Source organism: Pecten maximus, chromosome 11, assembly GCF_902652985.1.
Source record: "Pecten maximus chromosome 11, xPecMax1.1, whole genome shotgun sequence".
In the NCBI taxonomy this organism is placed as follows: domain Eukaryota; kingdom Metazoa; phylum Mollusca; class Bivalvia; order Pectinida; family Pectinidae; genus Pecten; species Pecten maximus.
Window position 1 is genome coordinate 29,426,540 of NC_047025.1, and position 16,784 is coordinate 29,443,323.

General features: G+C 35.7%; 2 protein-coding genes across 3 annotated transcripts; one reads left to right on the plus strand and one right to left on the minus strand.

Moving 5' to 3' along the window:
- The first annotated feature begins 14 nt into the window (after positions 1-14).
- LOC117337409 (diphosphomevalonate decarboxylase-like) lies at positions 15-9,267 on the plus strand. Of its 2 annotated transcripts, none has more exons than XM_033898384.1 (11): positions 15-141; positions 465-535; positions 2,714-2,781; positions 4,041-4,087; positions 4,419-4,562; positions 5,080-5,134; positions 5,910-6,054; positions 7,239-7,406; positions 7,616-7,738; positions 8,576-8,737; positions 9,051-9,267. In XM_033898384.1, the coding sequence occupies exons 1-11, from the start codon at positions 90-92 to the stop codon at positions 9,201-9,203; spliced, it is 1,188 nt and encodes a 395-aa protein (XP_033754275.1). In that variant the 5' UTR covers positions 15-89; the 3' UTR covers positions 9,204-9,267. The 2 variants fall into 2 exon arrangements, with proteins under 2 accessions (XP_033754275.1, XP_033754276.1); XM_033898385.1 differs by having other exon boundaries at positions 54-116.
- A 606-nt stretch (positions 9,268-9,873) lies between these two features.
- Positions 9,874-13,433, minus strand: LOC117337410. Its single transcript, XM_033898386.1, has 3 exons — positions 13,407-13,433; positions 12,712-12,899; positions 9,874-10,199 (listed from the first exon to the last, which is right to left on the minus strand). Exons 2-3 carry the CDS (start codon positions 12,880-12,882, stop codon positions 9,948-9,950), a joined length of 423 nt encoding a protein of 140 aa, XP_033754277.1. The 5' UTR covers positions 12,883-12,899; positions 13,407-13,433; the 3' UTR covers positions 9,874-9,947.
- Positions 13,434-16,784: the final 3,351 nt, after the last annotated feature.

Below are 16,784 nucleotides of genomic sequence, written 5' to 3' on the forward strand. Positions count from 1 at the left end.
AGGAACGCTTTTATGCTATAGCCATTTGAACGCAGAATTGACACCGAGACGAGAAAGTTGGAGCTGTTGCTGTTTCTTCACTTAAGAAGATGCAATGTGTAACTTGTTCTGCTCCTGTAAATATTGCTGTAATTAAATATTGTACGTATTGGCGAAACTAATTAACAACTTCTGATTTTATATCTGATTAGCTGACATACATCATTAGCTGCAATTTAGTGCTTTTAATTGTAATATTTTGCCATGACTGGTTAATTATGTCTGTAGTTTATTTAGAAACAATTTTTAATACGTACATGACGTAAACACATGTAAAGGAATATTCATGGATAAGTCTTTAAAAGAAAGGGTATTTTTATGCGGATTGTTGATTATAAGGTTCCGCAACTAATGAACTATGTGTTTATATATAGTAGGCCTATGTGTTTGTCAATTTTGTACAATGTTATGCAACATATTTTTAGGGGGAAAGAGAGATGAGACACTGATACTCCCAGCCAACTCATCAGTCAGTGTAACTCTTCATCAGGATCAGGTAACACAATACAGTCAAACCTGCGAATTAAGACCACTCAAAGGACTAAAGAGAAATACCTTTATAGGCAGGTGACTATATATTAATAGAAAGAGAAAACCTGGGACTTACAAACTCTAGATGGATACTCTAACCATTTGAGCTACCTTGCCACCGGCAATCAGCCCACTCTCGCTCTGCTGACAATGGATTTTGTTACATTAGTAACTGAAGCATGTGGCCTTTATAGACAGAGTTTCTTTATATATATCTATCATATAGTCAGAGTTTCTTTATATTTAGACGAATTACCTTTATAGACAGGTTGTTGCATTGTATGCTATCAGACAATATTGCCAGTATGGAATTATTTGCCACTGTGAACCCATTTCTAAATATGATTATTATATCCCCTGCAACAACGTTAAGGGGGTAAACTGGAATCAGGTTTTCTGTCCATCCGTCCATCTGTCGTCCCATAATGGTTGTCCATACAACTCCTACTAAAGTACTGTTCCGATTTCAACAGAACCTAGCATGTAAAATCAGTCGGCATCCCAACTTTTTTTTACGATAATGCATTTTTCAAAATGGCCGCCAACTTTGATTGGTTGAGGCTTGTCCGGAGAGCTCATACTAAAGTACTGTTCCGATTTCAACAAAACTTGGCACATGTATAATCAGTACAACATGTAGTTTTGCATCCCAACTTTTTTTTACGATATTGCATTTTTCAAAATGGCCATCGACTTCTGATTGGTTGAGGCTTGTCCAGACAACTCCTACTAAAGTACTGTTCTTATTTCAAAAAACTTGGCATGTATAATCAGTACAACAGGTAGTTGTGCATCCAGACTATTTTTTACGATATTGCGTTTTTCAAAATGGCCGCCTACTTCTGATTAGATGAGGCTTGTCCAGACAACTCCTACTAAAGTGCTGTTCCAATTTTAACAAAAATTGGCATGTAAAATCAGTACAACACGTAGTTGTGCATCTTCTCTAGCCAAGGCTTCTGATTACGTTTCACTACACGAATGTGGAGTGAAACGTAATCAGAAGCCTTTATGGCTAGCAAAGATGGTTAGTTGTGCATCCCAACTTTTTTTTTACGATAATGCCTATTTCAAAATGGCACCTTCTGATTCGTTGAGGCTTTTCCGGACAAGTCCTACTAAAGTACAAAACAATTAAAACTTGGCTTGAAGTTATGCCCAACTAAAATAAACACAAGTCAATTACCTCCCCTTATATATATATAACAAAAACATAATTTAAGTTTTGCCATTTAATGAAATAATGAAATGAGATAATAAAGTACATGTATACAAAAAGCCCTTTCACCCCAGATCAAATGTCTCGAATATTAAAAGTCCATCAATATTCACTAATACCTATATATGGAAGGAGGTGAAAGGGCTATACACAGATTGCAATACATTTTAATATTATAATATCCTTCACTTTCTGCACTCACAAGCAGCCATTCATTCCTAGACACATAATATTTATCAGATTGAACAATAGTTGTATAGTTTAGTTATTTACATGTAAATGCAATTAATTCAATATGTTAAATACATTATTGCCAATTAAGCAACTGAAAAATACTGTACAAAGTTTATGCGACGCCTTAGCAAAAATTACCTTAACTTATTTATTTAAACCATTGAGGGATCCTCATTAATTTCATACAAATTTAGTCTCAAATAGGGAGGGAAAGGTGGGTTTTTCAAGAAAGGAGATACAATTGTATCTGTCCTGACACCTCAGTATTCTAAATGGAAGTGAGAGAAAAAATTGGAAGGCGCTTCTCCAAAAAGGTGCCTAAAAGCTGGCCACTGAAAACTTTATGCTAATGAGGGGTAAAAATATCCAAATTATTGAAATTAACAATGTTATCAGGAGTATTAAATATTTGTTACCGAACCGATGTACAATTGCAGTATTGGATGGTGTATATCATGTATATTTATGAATTGGAACTGGTTTTGGATCGATTGGTGTCTTAATATTGTCATTCATAAAATGTAATAACTGACTGGATTAGATATGATTACACTCACCAATAGCCTACTCAACTATAGACGCCCACGGGGTATAAGTTATCCCTTGGGATACAACTCTTGTTGTTTCAATTATGTAGTGTAAAAGATAAACAGTTGTATTAACCGTTATCTCTTTAACATGTCTACACAGCTTCAAGCACAGACCAGTGTTGCAGCCAGTTGTCATTTTGAGAAGGACAGGATATGGCTCAATGGACAGTGAGTTGGGTTTTATTAATCCTCCTGAACATTACTTTGATAGTTATTTTTAGAACATAGACATTTGAGTTCTGGATCCAGCTTCGGCTGTAGGCTCACCTTTTTGAAAACCGATATCTGTTAGTATTTGACTTGTCAAAAGTTTGAATCCGACATGATCACTTTAAAATAATGATTGTTGTATTAGGTCTGTTTACAGTTGCTTTAATTGGTTAAAATAAAGAATAAAAAGGGGTAAACTTTGATATCAGGATGTAGAATAAGTATCAACCAATTAAAGGTCTTCTTTGCCATCCTATATGAGATGTTGAATAGGAGAGAAGTTATAACACACTATATACTAGTAGTTATTTCCTAGCAGTGTGTATTTCCTGTAAGTTATAACACACTATATACTATTAGTTATTTCCTAGCAGTGTGTATTTGCTGTAAGTTATAATACACTATATATACTAGTAGTTATTTCCTAGCAGTGTGTATTTGCTGTAAGATATAATACACTATACATATTAGTAGTTATTTCCTAGCAGTGTGTATTTGCTGTAAGTTATAACACACTATATACTAGTAGTTATTTCCTAGCAGTGTGTATTTGCTGTAAGTTATAACACACTATATATACTAGTAGTTATTTCCTAGCAGTGTGTATTTGCTGTAAGTTATAACACACTATACATGTATATACTAGTAGTTATTTTCTAGCAGTGTGTATTTGCTGTAAGTTATAACACACTATATATACTAGTAGTTATTTCCTAGCAGTGTGTATTTGCTGTAAGTTATAACACACTATACATGTATATACTAGTAGTTATTTCCTAGCAGTGTGTATTTGCTGTAAGTTATAACACACTATATATACTAGTAGTTATTTCCTAGCAGTGTGTATTTGCTGTAAGTTATAATACACTATATATACTAGTAGTTATTTCCTAGCAGTGTGTATTTGCTGTAAGTTATAACACACTATATATACTAGTAGTTATTTCCTAGCAGTGTGTATTTGCTGTAAGTTATAATACACTATATATACTAGTAGTTATTTCCTAGCAGTGTGTATTTGCTCTAAGATATAACACACTATATACTAGTAGTTATTTCCTAGCAGTGTGTATTTGCTCTAAGATATAACACACTATATATACTAGTAGTTATTTCCTAGCAGTGTGTGTTTGCTGTAGAAAGAGATGACAGCCAATAAATGAAATGGAAGGCCTGATAGACAATTTGGTGAAAATATAAATTGTTTTTTGTTACAGAGAACAGTCTATTGACAACCCAAGGATCCAGAATGTCATCAAGGAGAGTAAGTAATAAATAGACAGTGTCTACATAGTATTGTTACATTGTTCGTATTCCACTATCGTCAGATGGTGAACTGTTCAAATCTGTGGTCCTCTATCAACCATTCAAAGATAATTTTGATATCTATTTCTTGAAAAGAACTGCTGGTAGATGAATCTTTCTCATATTTTCAGATAAAAACAGATGGTCAAAATGCTGCTGTCCTGGATTTTATCATTCAAAGATTATTTTTGTTATTTCTCAGAAGTTATTACAGGAATTCCTCTTTAATTGCATATTTAGGTACCTCTTGGTCCCACATAAACAATAATCATAGCTTATATAATTTATAGTCAAAAGAAGAGCAAGGAAACAAAAGGCAGGTAACCGGGACAATGCTGCTGAGAAATTGAACTGGAAAATCCATATCTGTTCCAAGAATAACTTCCCTACAGCAGCAGGACTAGCCTCATCAGCAGCGGGATATGCCTGTCTGGGTTTGTTAATCTGTGTTCAAACTTAAAACATTAGTTTCATTTACATTATCTCATATGAAAAGAACACTTACATAAGTTTGATATTCAGAAACTATTTGGTAAAGTAGATTTCCTTTTAATACTTTCTCCATTTGTTTTTAATTTTACAAAATAATGCACAGATTATATGTACGGTGGGTTTGTCTTCTGGAATACCAATTTTTGTTGGTGTCAGTTTGGCTTTTTGTCTTCATAGCAATTGAAGTAAGTCTTGGATGCACAATAGCATTAATTCAATGAAACAATCCAAAGTCTCCATGGTAACAAAAATTGTATAGGTTGATGAATATTTGACTCTCACTTTAAAACCAGAATGGTTATCTCTGTCAGTGTTCTGTCAGTTCTCAGGCATCGTGGTACAGAAAAAAATAATAAAATAAGAGATCTGATTTTTTTAGATTAGACAGTAAGAAATGACAAGATCAAAGAATGACTTTGATTTTAAGCACCTGATTGTATTGAATGTTGTTTGTTTTAGTGTATGCCCTCCAGTGTCTTTATCAGATAGATGGGGACATCACTGCAATCGCAAGGTACTGTAACATTTTACATCCTGTCATAACAAGACATCTAATACTCAAAGTTAAAGCATACTACAAAATCAGACATCAAAATACAAATTGAAATTTGATTACTAAAACTGATAGTTAACATAACACCTGTTAATCACGTGATTGACATGGTGTTCACAGTAGCAGCTGATTGTGCTGTAGACTTCTGTGATAAAATTATTCATATTCACATGGAAAAAAGACAGTGTTTTTCAGGAATATTATTTTTAACTGGTCTACAAAGTTTTATTTTTTTCTCAGTTTGTGTCCGAGAAACAGAATCTATAATATTGATTACAGAAGTGATATCAGGATGTCACAGTTTTATGAATATTTAATGTATTAACAACAAATTTAAGGTAATTAGATTATGTGTATTACTCTTAATGGTTTCTAATTGATCACATGTACCATACCTTGTGTGTGATAAAGTAAGGTATTGTATACGTGTATTCTGTATCACCTATAGTTGCCTAGCTCTTTGAGAGTACCACTTTTGATAGTAAGTTGTTGCATTCTGAAATTGTGTAAATTTATTTTGAAGTTTCTTATATATATTGAGGACTAGAATTTCTCACAGAACTCTGGCTTGTTTGATAGCCTTTTCCTAATACTACACTGTTAGAAATCTATAAAGTTGATTTATTTATATATTGTTATTTTTCAAATAAATTATCAACCACAAATGACCCAGTCTGGTTATGTATCTTTATACTTGTACATGCAAAATAACTTTCTAGTTGATTTTATGTTTTAGGCGTGGATCTGGGAGTGCCTGTCGGAGTGTACATGGAGGGTTTGTTATGTGGGACAAGGGACAGAAACACGATGGTACAGACTCAATAGCTAGACAGATACAGCCACATACACACTGGTCAGATCTACGGGTACTTATACTGGTGGTAAGTCTCACTGGTCAGATCTATGGGTATTTATACTGGTGTTAGACTCACTGGTCAGATCTACGGGTACTGATACTGGTGGTAAGTCTCACTGGTCAGATCTATGGGTATTTATACTGGTGTTAGACTCACTGGTCAGATCTACGGGTACTTATACTGGTGTTAGACTCACTGGTCAGATCTACGGGTACTTATACTGGTGTTAGACTCACTGGTCAGATCTACGGGTACTTATACTGGTGGTAAGTCTCACTGGTCAGATCTACGGGTACTTATACTGGTGGTAAGTCACACACCAGACTCATTGGTAAGATCTACGGGTACTTATACTGGTGGTGAGTCTCACACCAGACTCACTGGTCAGATCTACGGGTACTTATACTGGTGGTAAGTCTCACACCAGACTCACTGATCAGATCTACGGGTACTTATACTGGTGGTAAGTCTCACACCAGACTCACTGGTCAGTTCTACGGGTACTTATACTGGTGGTCAGTCTCACACCAGACTCACTGGTCAGATCTACATGTACTTATACTGGTGGTCAGTCTCATACCAGACTCACTGGTCAGTTCTACGGGTACTTATACTGGTGGTAAGTCTCACACCAGACTCACTGGTCAGATCTACGGGTACTTATACTGGTGGTAAGTCTCACACCAGACTCACTGGTCAGATCTATGGGTACTCATACTGGTGGTCAGTCTCACAACAGACTCACTGGTCAGTTGTACGGGTACTTATACTGGTGGTCAGTCTCACACCAGACTCACTGGTCAGATCTGCGGGTACTTATACTGGTGGTCAGTCTCACACCAGACTCACTGGTCAGTTCTACGGGTACTTATACTGGTGGTAAGTCTCACCCCAGACTCACTGGTCAGATCTACGGGTACTTTAACTGGTGGTCAGTCTCACACCAGACTCACTGGTCAGATCTATGGGTACTCATACTGGTGGTCAGTCTCACAACAGACTCACTGGTCAGATCTACAGGTACTTATACTGGTGGTCAGTCTCACACCAGACTCACTGGTCAGTTCTAATGGGAAGGCTGATTCTCTTTGTCCTGTCTTGCAAGAAATGAAAACAAGATATTTAGGTCAAATCCTTTGTACTTTGATGAACTAAAATGACCATGGTCCTTGTCTGAGTGAAGGAAAATGTACGGTATACATTGTCAGGTGAATGAGCAGAAGAAACACACGGGGAGCACAGAAGGGATGCAGGTTACCATGGAAACCAGTGAGTTACTGAAGGAGAGAATCCAGAGTCTTCCTAACAAGACAGAACAGATAACTCAGGCAATCTGTGACAGAGATTTCAAAACATTTGCAGAAATAACAATGAAGGTAAATATTCCTTTTGTTTATACACTTACTGTTCAATGTGGAGCTTCAACAGTATTATACTACATTTCTTTCATGAAAAAAATACGGATATACAAAAATGTATTAATAATAGACGTCTCTCAGAATTTTACCGTCAGGGGAGTAGCATGTGTGTTGGCCTCAGTATATCTGGTGATTTACAGAAATTTGTTGTCTGTTTTGACTGACAGGACAGTAACCAGATGCATGCCTGTTGTCTGGACACCTACCCACCAATCTCCTACCTAACTGACGTATCCAGGAGGATCATTCAGCTGGTCCACTGTTTTAACAGGAAATATCAGGAAGTCAAGGTCAGTGTATGTCAGGAAGTCAAGGTCAGTGTATGTCAGGAAGCCAAGCTCAGCATGTGTAAAAAAGTCAAGGTCAGTGTATGTCAGGAAGCCAAGGTCAGTGTGTATCACAAAGTCAAGGTCAGGATGTCAGTGTCAGTGTATGTAAGAGAGTCAAGGTCAGTGTATGTAAGATCAAGGTCAGCATGTATCATGTTAATGTCAGTGTATGTCAGGAAGTCAAATTCAGTGTATATCAGTTGGTCATGGTCAGTGTATGGCGATAAGTCAAGGTCAGTGTATGTAAGAAAGTCAAGGACAGTGTATGGCGATAAGTCAAGGTCAGTGTTTGTCAGAAAGTCAAGGTCAGTGTATGTGATGGAGTCAAGGTCAGTGTATGTCAGTAGGTCAAGGTCAGCATATGTCATAAAATCAAGGTCAGTGTATGTCAGGAAATCAAAGTCATTGTCGATCATTAGAGAGCTGAGAGGTGAAGTTATCTGGTTAGAGTTATAGGGAGTGGAACACTTCTAAGTCCTTACCCACTATGATGACAGCCATCCATTGGTTTGTTTATATGTTCAAATATTATATTTGCTCAGTTTAAACAAGAATTGCAAACATCATAAGTTCATTATTCCTATTCTGTTTGTGAGTTGAATGTAATAAACAGGCTTTCTTTAATAGGAATTATCTTATGTAATTAAGAGGTTGCTTGTATTCGAATAATCTTACTTTAATTAACAGGTTGTCTGTAATCAGAATTATCTGGTGTAATTAACAGGTTGTCTGTAATCAGAATTATCTGGTGTAATTAACAGGTTGTCTGTAATCAGAATTATCTGGTGTAATTAACAGGTTGGGTACACTTTTGATGCTGGTCCAAATGCGTGTCTGTTCCTCCTAAAGAAAGATGTCCAAAAGTTTCTTCATCTTGTGAAACACTTTTTCCCTCCAACGAGAGAAGACAAAGATTTCATTCGAGGAAACACTGCAGAGTTAATGGAGACTGAATCAGATGTAAGTATAATGTATAACTTTGTAAACAGGATATCAGAAGTACAGCTATGTTAATGTCCAAAATTTTATTTTCTTCCTTTTGAAATCAGATTTCACTTCTAGCATTACAAACTTTTCCTGTTGTAGAGTTTGGTATTTTACACATATAGATTGGTATAAATAATGAAAATAAATTTCTATGTATTTATATCTGGTGCATAATTAATATCAAATTACCTGTGACATATTTACTTGTGTATTAGGATATTACACAAACTGATGACCTGATCTGCAGTCACATCCATCAATCAATATCGAATATATTTTGATTCAGGACAGTGAAGAAGATCTGAGTTACTTCCCCTTTGATCCAATGGATGACAGTTTGAAATATATTATATACACAATGCCAGGCCCCGGCCCTCAGGAACTACCTTCTGATCAAAGTCTCCTGGATGAGGATGGCTTGCCAAGGAAACGGTCTTGACATTCATTATTTTCATAATTTTTGTTAGCATAAGATATTTTTAATAAAACATAGTTTAATTGTCTTCTGTATTTTTAATTGTTTGATCAACTTCTATGCCTAATTTGAGTTTGGTGGTAATCAATGAAGGTAAAGGTCACACTTCACCACTTTTGAATTAAAAAGCTTGTGTACAAAATATCTCTTTAAATCATGGTCAAATTAAGTCTATATTCACACCATAACACCACACCATCAAACTCACCCGATACTGAAGTGAGGGGTATATTTCTGTGTGCCCCTAGGCCAACTCGATTTGCACTCTTCTTGGAAGAGAAGCCTTCTCAGTAGATCGCATTCAAAATATCAAACAACAATTATTACAAGGCACATCCAGTGTAAATCTTTGAAAACTACCATAATGATCAAATAAAAATCACATTGCTAATTGAAGTATAGACTGACCACCAGCCCCTGAATTTTTGTAAAGAATTGTTCAGCTGAATTTCAATACTAGATTATCTCTGCCAAGCTTAAAAATTAGAACCAGACATGTCTTATAGACCAACATTATAAAGCTCAATTTTATTCCTAATTTCAATATTCTACAGACAAGGGGACCAGTCTAATTGAAATACAGTGGTTGCAATCCTTATTTTGTACAGAATTCTAATGAAAACAAAACACAAAATGAGCAATGGAGATATCAAAAATGTATTTGGTTTGTCAAAAATGACAATAAAAAACTGTTAACATATTATATGATTATGGTAAACATTGTCGAACCCAGCTCTCGCCACACCAAGGTGGCGATGTTTGCTCGAAGTGGCTTTCAGCACCCAGATATACTGCCTCGTAATAGACAAACGCTGAAGCCATACAGGCATGGTGTGTAGGTTGGGTATTACCATCACTGCCAAACAGGAATCTTCTCCGGTCCAGGTGGTTACATGATACCTGCATGTTCTTCAGGAATAGATCATCGCAGTCATGTCTGCCCAACCCATACTGAACTGCCTGTAACGACATACAATGTTATATATCTAAATATTTACTGAACTGCCTGTAACGACATCATACAATGTTATACATCTAAACATTTACTAGACTGCCTGTAACAATGTAATACAATGTTATACATCTAAACATTTACTAGACTGCCTGTAACAATGTAATACAATGTTATACATCTAAACATATACTAGACTGCCTGTAACAATGTAATACAATGTTATACATCTAAACATATACTAGACTGCCTGTAATGACACCATACAATGTTATACATCTAAACATCTACTAGACTGCCTGTAATGACACCATACAATGTTATACATCTAAACATCTACTAGACTGCCCTAGACTAGATTAACCTATAGTGGGCATCGCAAAAGATAGTGGAAATTTGTTTCATTCGATAGTCCGCATGAACAGAGGACTATCAACTAAGCCTTTCGAGTAAAGGTGGCTATTTAGGGAGCTACATTCCATTCTTAGTCTCGCATGGAGGATCTTACCTTCTCTGCTTCCAGAGGAGAAATATAATGATACTTTGGTGGAAGGTCCATGCAAGTGTTTCTTGAGTTTTCGCAGTGACGGATTCGTTTTATCATCAGACAGAAGAGAGTTTCAACATTTTAAGACAGAGGGAATGAAAGAATTTTGAAACAAAGAGGACGAAAATTGTCTCCGTCTCTAGTAGCATGAGTATGTACATCGGAATGGATGTCTTGTACGAAAGGGGAACCATAACATGAACCAGTTTATGAAACTGTATTAGTTTATGCGTCTAACGTCTTTTTTCAAGAGTTTCCCACCTCGTTTACAATGTAATACATGTACATCCAGATACTGAACTGCCTGTAACGACATCATACAATGTATAACATGTACATCTAAATACATACTGGACTGTCTATAACAATACCACACGATACAATACATCCAAACACACACAGGACTTTGAGGACAAGGCAATTTTAACCGATTGTGTTATAAAAGAAGCAATATAAGCCACACCCACCACCCCCCATATTCGCTAGCCAAGGCCTCCGATTACGTTTCGCTCCACGTAATCAGAAGCCTTGGCTAGCGAAGATGAGCCATCCCATTCAACTCTAGTATGACAAAAATATTAAACTTAACAGAGAAAATTTCAATGATATTACAACATTGACTGTAACAGGACATTCCTTTGATGACAAAGCATAAAGGGATTATTCAGAACAAAGAAAAATTACGCACGTCACCTAAGATAATAACATTGAATAAGATAAAACAAAAAACAAAAACAAAAAACCAAGGGAAGACACATGCAAATATCATAAGATAGACAAGGACACCAATTTTCAAAGAGGAAAGACGTGAAGTAGTTTTGCTTTCATATCATTCAGACCTATACTAATTTAATCGCCTTAGGAAGGCTTAGAAAGCCTTCCACTTACTTCTGATTGCGCTAATTGAATTTTCTGCATTTCGTTTTCTATGACAAGTATTATAAGTGAGCCAATTCTTCATTCCGCTACATATATATATAATACATGGTCAGTGTCTGAAAATATAAGCTGTATTTTGGCGAGGGTAAAGAAAGGCAAAAGTGGTGAGCCTTGACGAGCCACTTTTGTCTTTCTGTCCCGAGTCAAAAATACAGCTTATATTTTAAGACACTGACCACAAGGACACGTTACAATAGTAATGTATGTATAAAATATATGGGGGGTCGATATGTTTATATCGACCCCCCCATATATTTTATACATACATTACTATTGTAACGTGTCCCTGTGCACTGACCATGTATTCTATTTATCCTGCAACAATAAAAAAAAAAATCATTTTAAACCGAAACGGTGTCAAAAATGACAGAAATATGTTCGCCTTTTAAACGTTGTTTCACTTTGAAGTAGGTCAGTCGAATTGACGCCCGTGCTAAGATTCTAAAATACCGCTGTTTTCCGTCACTGCCGTATACAGCAAAAATATATACGGTGGGTGTATTTCGACAATGCGGTGGCAGTTGCAGGATAAAAGTAAGTTATGCGCTAAAGTTTGGGTACGCTAAGATAGGTAAGTTTACCTTACTTATCACTCTGCATTATCATAATGACGTGTTTTCATTGATACTTCTTGTAATATATATCTGGACATATATGTGCAAGTTCTTAGAATATAAAGATGATTATTTCGTTTCCAGAAAATCTTACTTAGTTTTACAGAAATGTTACTTCAGAAGGTTTCTACAACAACAAGCTTTTATTATTAAATAGAGTATACGAGGGATTGGAAAACAAGCTGAAAGGTTATATTTTAAAATTCCTCTCCTCGTGTAATAGTACAAGCTCGTTGACTTTAGGCAATAACACAAGAGTTATTGAGAGAAAAAGATTAAGATAGAACATCTTAAATACAAAGAGACTGAGATAACCATCGGTCTCCAGTTCTTCACGGAAATACCATTTTTATACAATTAAAAATACATCAAAATGAAAGGTCTGCTTTAAACACTGTTGACCAATTAAACAACTCTTACACAGAAATAACAGACGTCATGTTGGTTACAGTTTTGGGTGAATGTATCCTTGTAGAAGAAAGGGAGATCACCAGGGATACTACAGCCGTCAGAATAACTGCTGGTCGTACACGGATTGGCCGCTACACTCAACTCAATTAACAGATATGTTGCTGCTAGGATAAGGATCATCGCGCGTGGAAATTGTTCTAAAAAGAAAGAAACGTTAGAATAATATTTAAAACAAAAAGAAATAGCTATATAATAGGTTGCTTTAATCTAGACGTGTCCTTCAATGGGCTTTTAGTTTCTGTAAAGAGAAACATGATATAGAATAGATTGAATTTTATCATTATCTTTATAATAAGCTCACCGTGAGTATGTATCTGTCTATAAGAAAGACATACTTTTTTGAACTATTACGCGAAATGAACTAACAAGTGCAAAGATGAAATAACAGAAATTGAAATTGTCATCGCAATTTTTGTCATTTAATATGTAGTTATAATTGCTTGTTGCCGATTGATTTAGATAAATTGGAAACTCGAAAAGAGAATGATATATTACAACTAATTATAAAGGTAACATGGCTGAGGGTACGAATCAAGCCCTATTACCCGGGGCCTGTTTGTTTATGCGGACAAACCGGTTCGTCAGTTTTTACATGTAATACTCCAAACATATATCTTGATGGACCTGCAAATGTTAATACAGACCTTGGAGGTCTTTGTCAAGGCTCGTCTGAAAACAATATAAAATCACCAGGTCCGTCTTTATTTCATAAACGAACAACACCGGTCTAACTAGTCCAACCGTTTGGACCGCAAAAACGAAAACAGCCCAGTCCTGACAGCCTACAACTGTACAGGTAACGCACGTGTATTTCATGCAATTTTACATGCAACGAACCTTGTTGTATTATTGTGTAGTATATTATAGAAACAACGGTATTTGTCGTTATTCTGGATTTTGTTTTGTTTTTTCATTTGTCATACTGTCTCTTTTTAGGCAAATAAAACACGTTTTTCTAAAACAATTTCACCTATGGCCATAATGTACATGTTTTATATGACATACAAACTGTCCTCATGACCAAACTTCTCATTCTAATTACTTGCAACAACTTTGTACCTTTCCGTAGATTGATATATGTTCATGTTTGTTGGGGGGGGGGGGGGGGGGTAGAATCAAGATGAATAAGACTGGCAAAGAGAATGTCAGACATACTTACAGATGTACTGTCGATAAGGAATGGCCGAACAAAGAACGTTATTCCTCTAACCTGTCCTTATCACTGACGTCTGCCCCAATCACGTTCGCACTACTCTGACCTGGTCACGCTGTTAAAATGTCAATACAGTGTACTGTCGATAACTGACCTCCATACGTCATCCCACGTTCACCTTAAAACCTCCAATTGTTCCTCTGAATTGTTGTTATCTAATAAATTATAATAGAAGGTTTTCCTCGTGTGTATGTGTACATTGAGAACATATCTTGACCAACCTTTCTGTAAAAAAAAACACACCTTCCTTTCATCACGACGGCGAAAGTTCGACCCTCAGATCAAACGGTGAAACAGTTTGCGTTGAAATACAAACTGTTTTACGACAATTACGAAATAAATTTAATCACCTTTCTCCCGGTATCACGATTTCCTCTTCCATGAAATGACTTGATCTTCACCTTCTTCCCGGATCTCCAGAGCGGTACCACCTAAGGTCATCACAAAGATTTCATCAAAGTAAAGCAAATAATTGAAAAAAAAGAGAAGAAGATAAATTTGATGTTTAAATGCGCATGGAAATTAGAGACGGAACGACAAGGATTTCCTAGCGTACATTATCGACAGGAAAGATTTGTCGGTGTTTAGGAACAAATGTTATCCATAGAAAGATTTTACTTAATTAACTAATTACGTAACTTAATTACTAAACTAAGAACGCAGATTGTTACAAAACAGATAAAAACTAATTATTTATTTTAACGAAATAGGAAAGTTTGAACCATAACCTCAATACCAAAATGATAAAACCGTAAGTATACCACCGATAATATTTGTTTTAAGCATTTGGTGAAAAAAAAAGACATTTTGAATGTCTTCCATATTCAGTCCATTCAAAATTATTTAGCGTATACAGAGCTTTATTACTTACCCTAATCCTGCCTAAAGATCAAAGCTTTACCATTTGTGCAAGGTGTTGATGTTTGGCTTTGATGTGTGTAAACTCTATGACTTGTTGAACGATAGTGGGCATAACAGACCACCCTGTTACACTCCAAACCTTAATGTATACATGTGCCTTTCCTAATGTAGCACAATCCCTAGCAAGCATACAAGTAATGCCGACATATGGAGGCCTCGTCTTGATATGGCCATCGCTTTTGAATATAATTAGGACTTTAAATACAAGAGTAACTAAACAAATCTTGTTACAATATATCCTATTTACCCCAATCTCATTGTTCTTTGACATTACATTTTCTTCATAATAAAACATATCTTCTATGTCCATGATTTGAAATATTTTTATTAAATCGCGTTGGATGGAGACTTTAAACACCTAATACAGTACCGTTCTCACAATGAGAAATAAGTGTGTAGGTGCGGGTGAAAGACATTAAAACCAAGAAATCCGCTAGAAAAAATAAGAAAGTAGTATTCCTTTTGTACTTTAGTCTGCGTTTCTCCTCTCTGAATGATGTAGATTGTACAGCCTGGACAGGCTGGACAAGGACACAGTTTCTAGAAACTATTTCAAATTGTTCGTCCTTTATTGTCTACACTCCAAACCACGAGTTCGAAGTTTATGAGTCTAGTCCTGCCTGATGGGTACCTTCTGGACACAGTAGGACCTTTTCCTGGAAGCGATAATGACGAGAAGTTTACAAAAACCATCATGGCCAATCTCTCCTGGCTTGAGAAAATGACATTTCCGTTGTTGACCGAGAATTTAGGGATGTTTTTTCCAGATTTAGAATCACATGGTTTGTCAACAAAGGTGCAGTCACATCTAAAACCTGGGCAGACTCAACCTGACGACCTACAAGCTAACCTTGATATATCCATAACTAAATATAGATGGGTAATGGGGTCATATCACGGACGCTTCAAGCAATGGCTGTTTTTCAAAACATAACTTACATCCAACTATTTCATTGATGTCAATGAGGATTTCGTTAGAATGGTTACTACCTATCTGAATGGAATCCGAAGACCCATTGGACACCATATTAGGTGGTTTAATGTGTAAACCAACATAAATATGTCATGTAGCGTTCTTGTCAGAAAATTGAATCAGAAGTTGTAAGAATTAACATTTAATATTTGTGGTTATCAGGGAACATGGCGGCTATTTTGAAAGTGGAATTTCACTTAAAAAACTTCTTTTATAAGTGTAGGTGTCAGTCCCCGTGTGCTCATGAAACGAAGTACATGTATACTCATTTTATTTAAGTTTACTTGACATTATTTCCTTGCAAAACAAATTTTCCCCTATGCTCCTTTTTCTTTTAAAAGTTACATAGCAATGTGTCAATTAATTTTTATTACTTTGCACAAAATTCCTAATTTTTAGACACTTTTTATACTGTTTGAAGATGTTTTTAGCACATAATTACAAATAAGGAGTTGTATTTTTGACATTGAGAACATTTCGTTTAATGTAAAAAGAGCATGTTCTTATTTAAAATCAATCACATGTTTATCTCCTGATCCTAATGTATTCAAAATTGTAATTTCTTGCTTTGCACATATGATTTCTGACATTTTATTATCAATATGTTTATATTTAGTAAAAAAAAAATAATGACGAATTGATATTTAAGCATTTTCCCCAAAAGCCATACTTTTTTTCATTTTGGCAGAAAAGGGGCGTTATATTCTTGGGTATGTACATGTTTTGACTTAAATGCCTATTTGTAAACGTAGGACTACGGAGGCTACCAATAGCACATACGTGTTATTGCATTTGCTTCTTAGGCCATTTTGAAACCCCATCGTTAACCAAAGAAAAAATTGTCGGAGTTTAAGAAACTTTCCTTCAATTCATAATGCTTCCATTTGGGATGGCTTAAGTTAAGGGCTTTCCTCA

Bases quoted from the DNA above. Each gene is read 5' to 3' on its own strand.
- LOC117337409 (XM_033898384.1), top strand. From the start codon at position 90: ATGCAATGTGTAACTTGTTCTGCTCCTGTAAATATTGCTGTAATTAAA. The intron at 4,563-5,079 runs GTTTGTTAATCT...TGTTTGTTTTAG, and splicing joins AGCGGGATATGCCTGTCTGG to TGTATGCCCTCCAGTGTCTT. The intron at 7,407-7,615 runs GTAAATATTCCT...TTTGACTGACAG, and splicing joins TTGCAGAAATAACAATGAAG to GACAGTAACCAGATGCATGC.
- LOC117337410 (XM_033898386.1), bottom strand. From the start codon at position 12,882: ATGATCCTTATCCTAGCAGCAACATATCTGTTAATTGAGTTGAGTGTA. The intron at 10,200-12,711 runs GTAAGAGTTGTT...ATGTCGTTACAG, and splicing joins ATGACGTCTGTTATTTCTGT to GCAGTTCAGTATGGGTTGGG.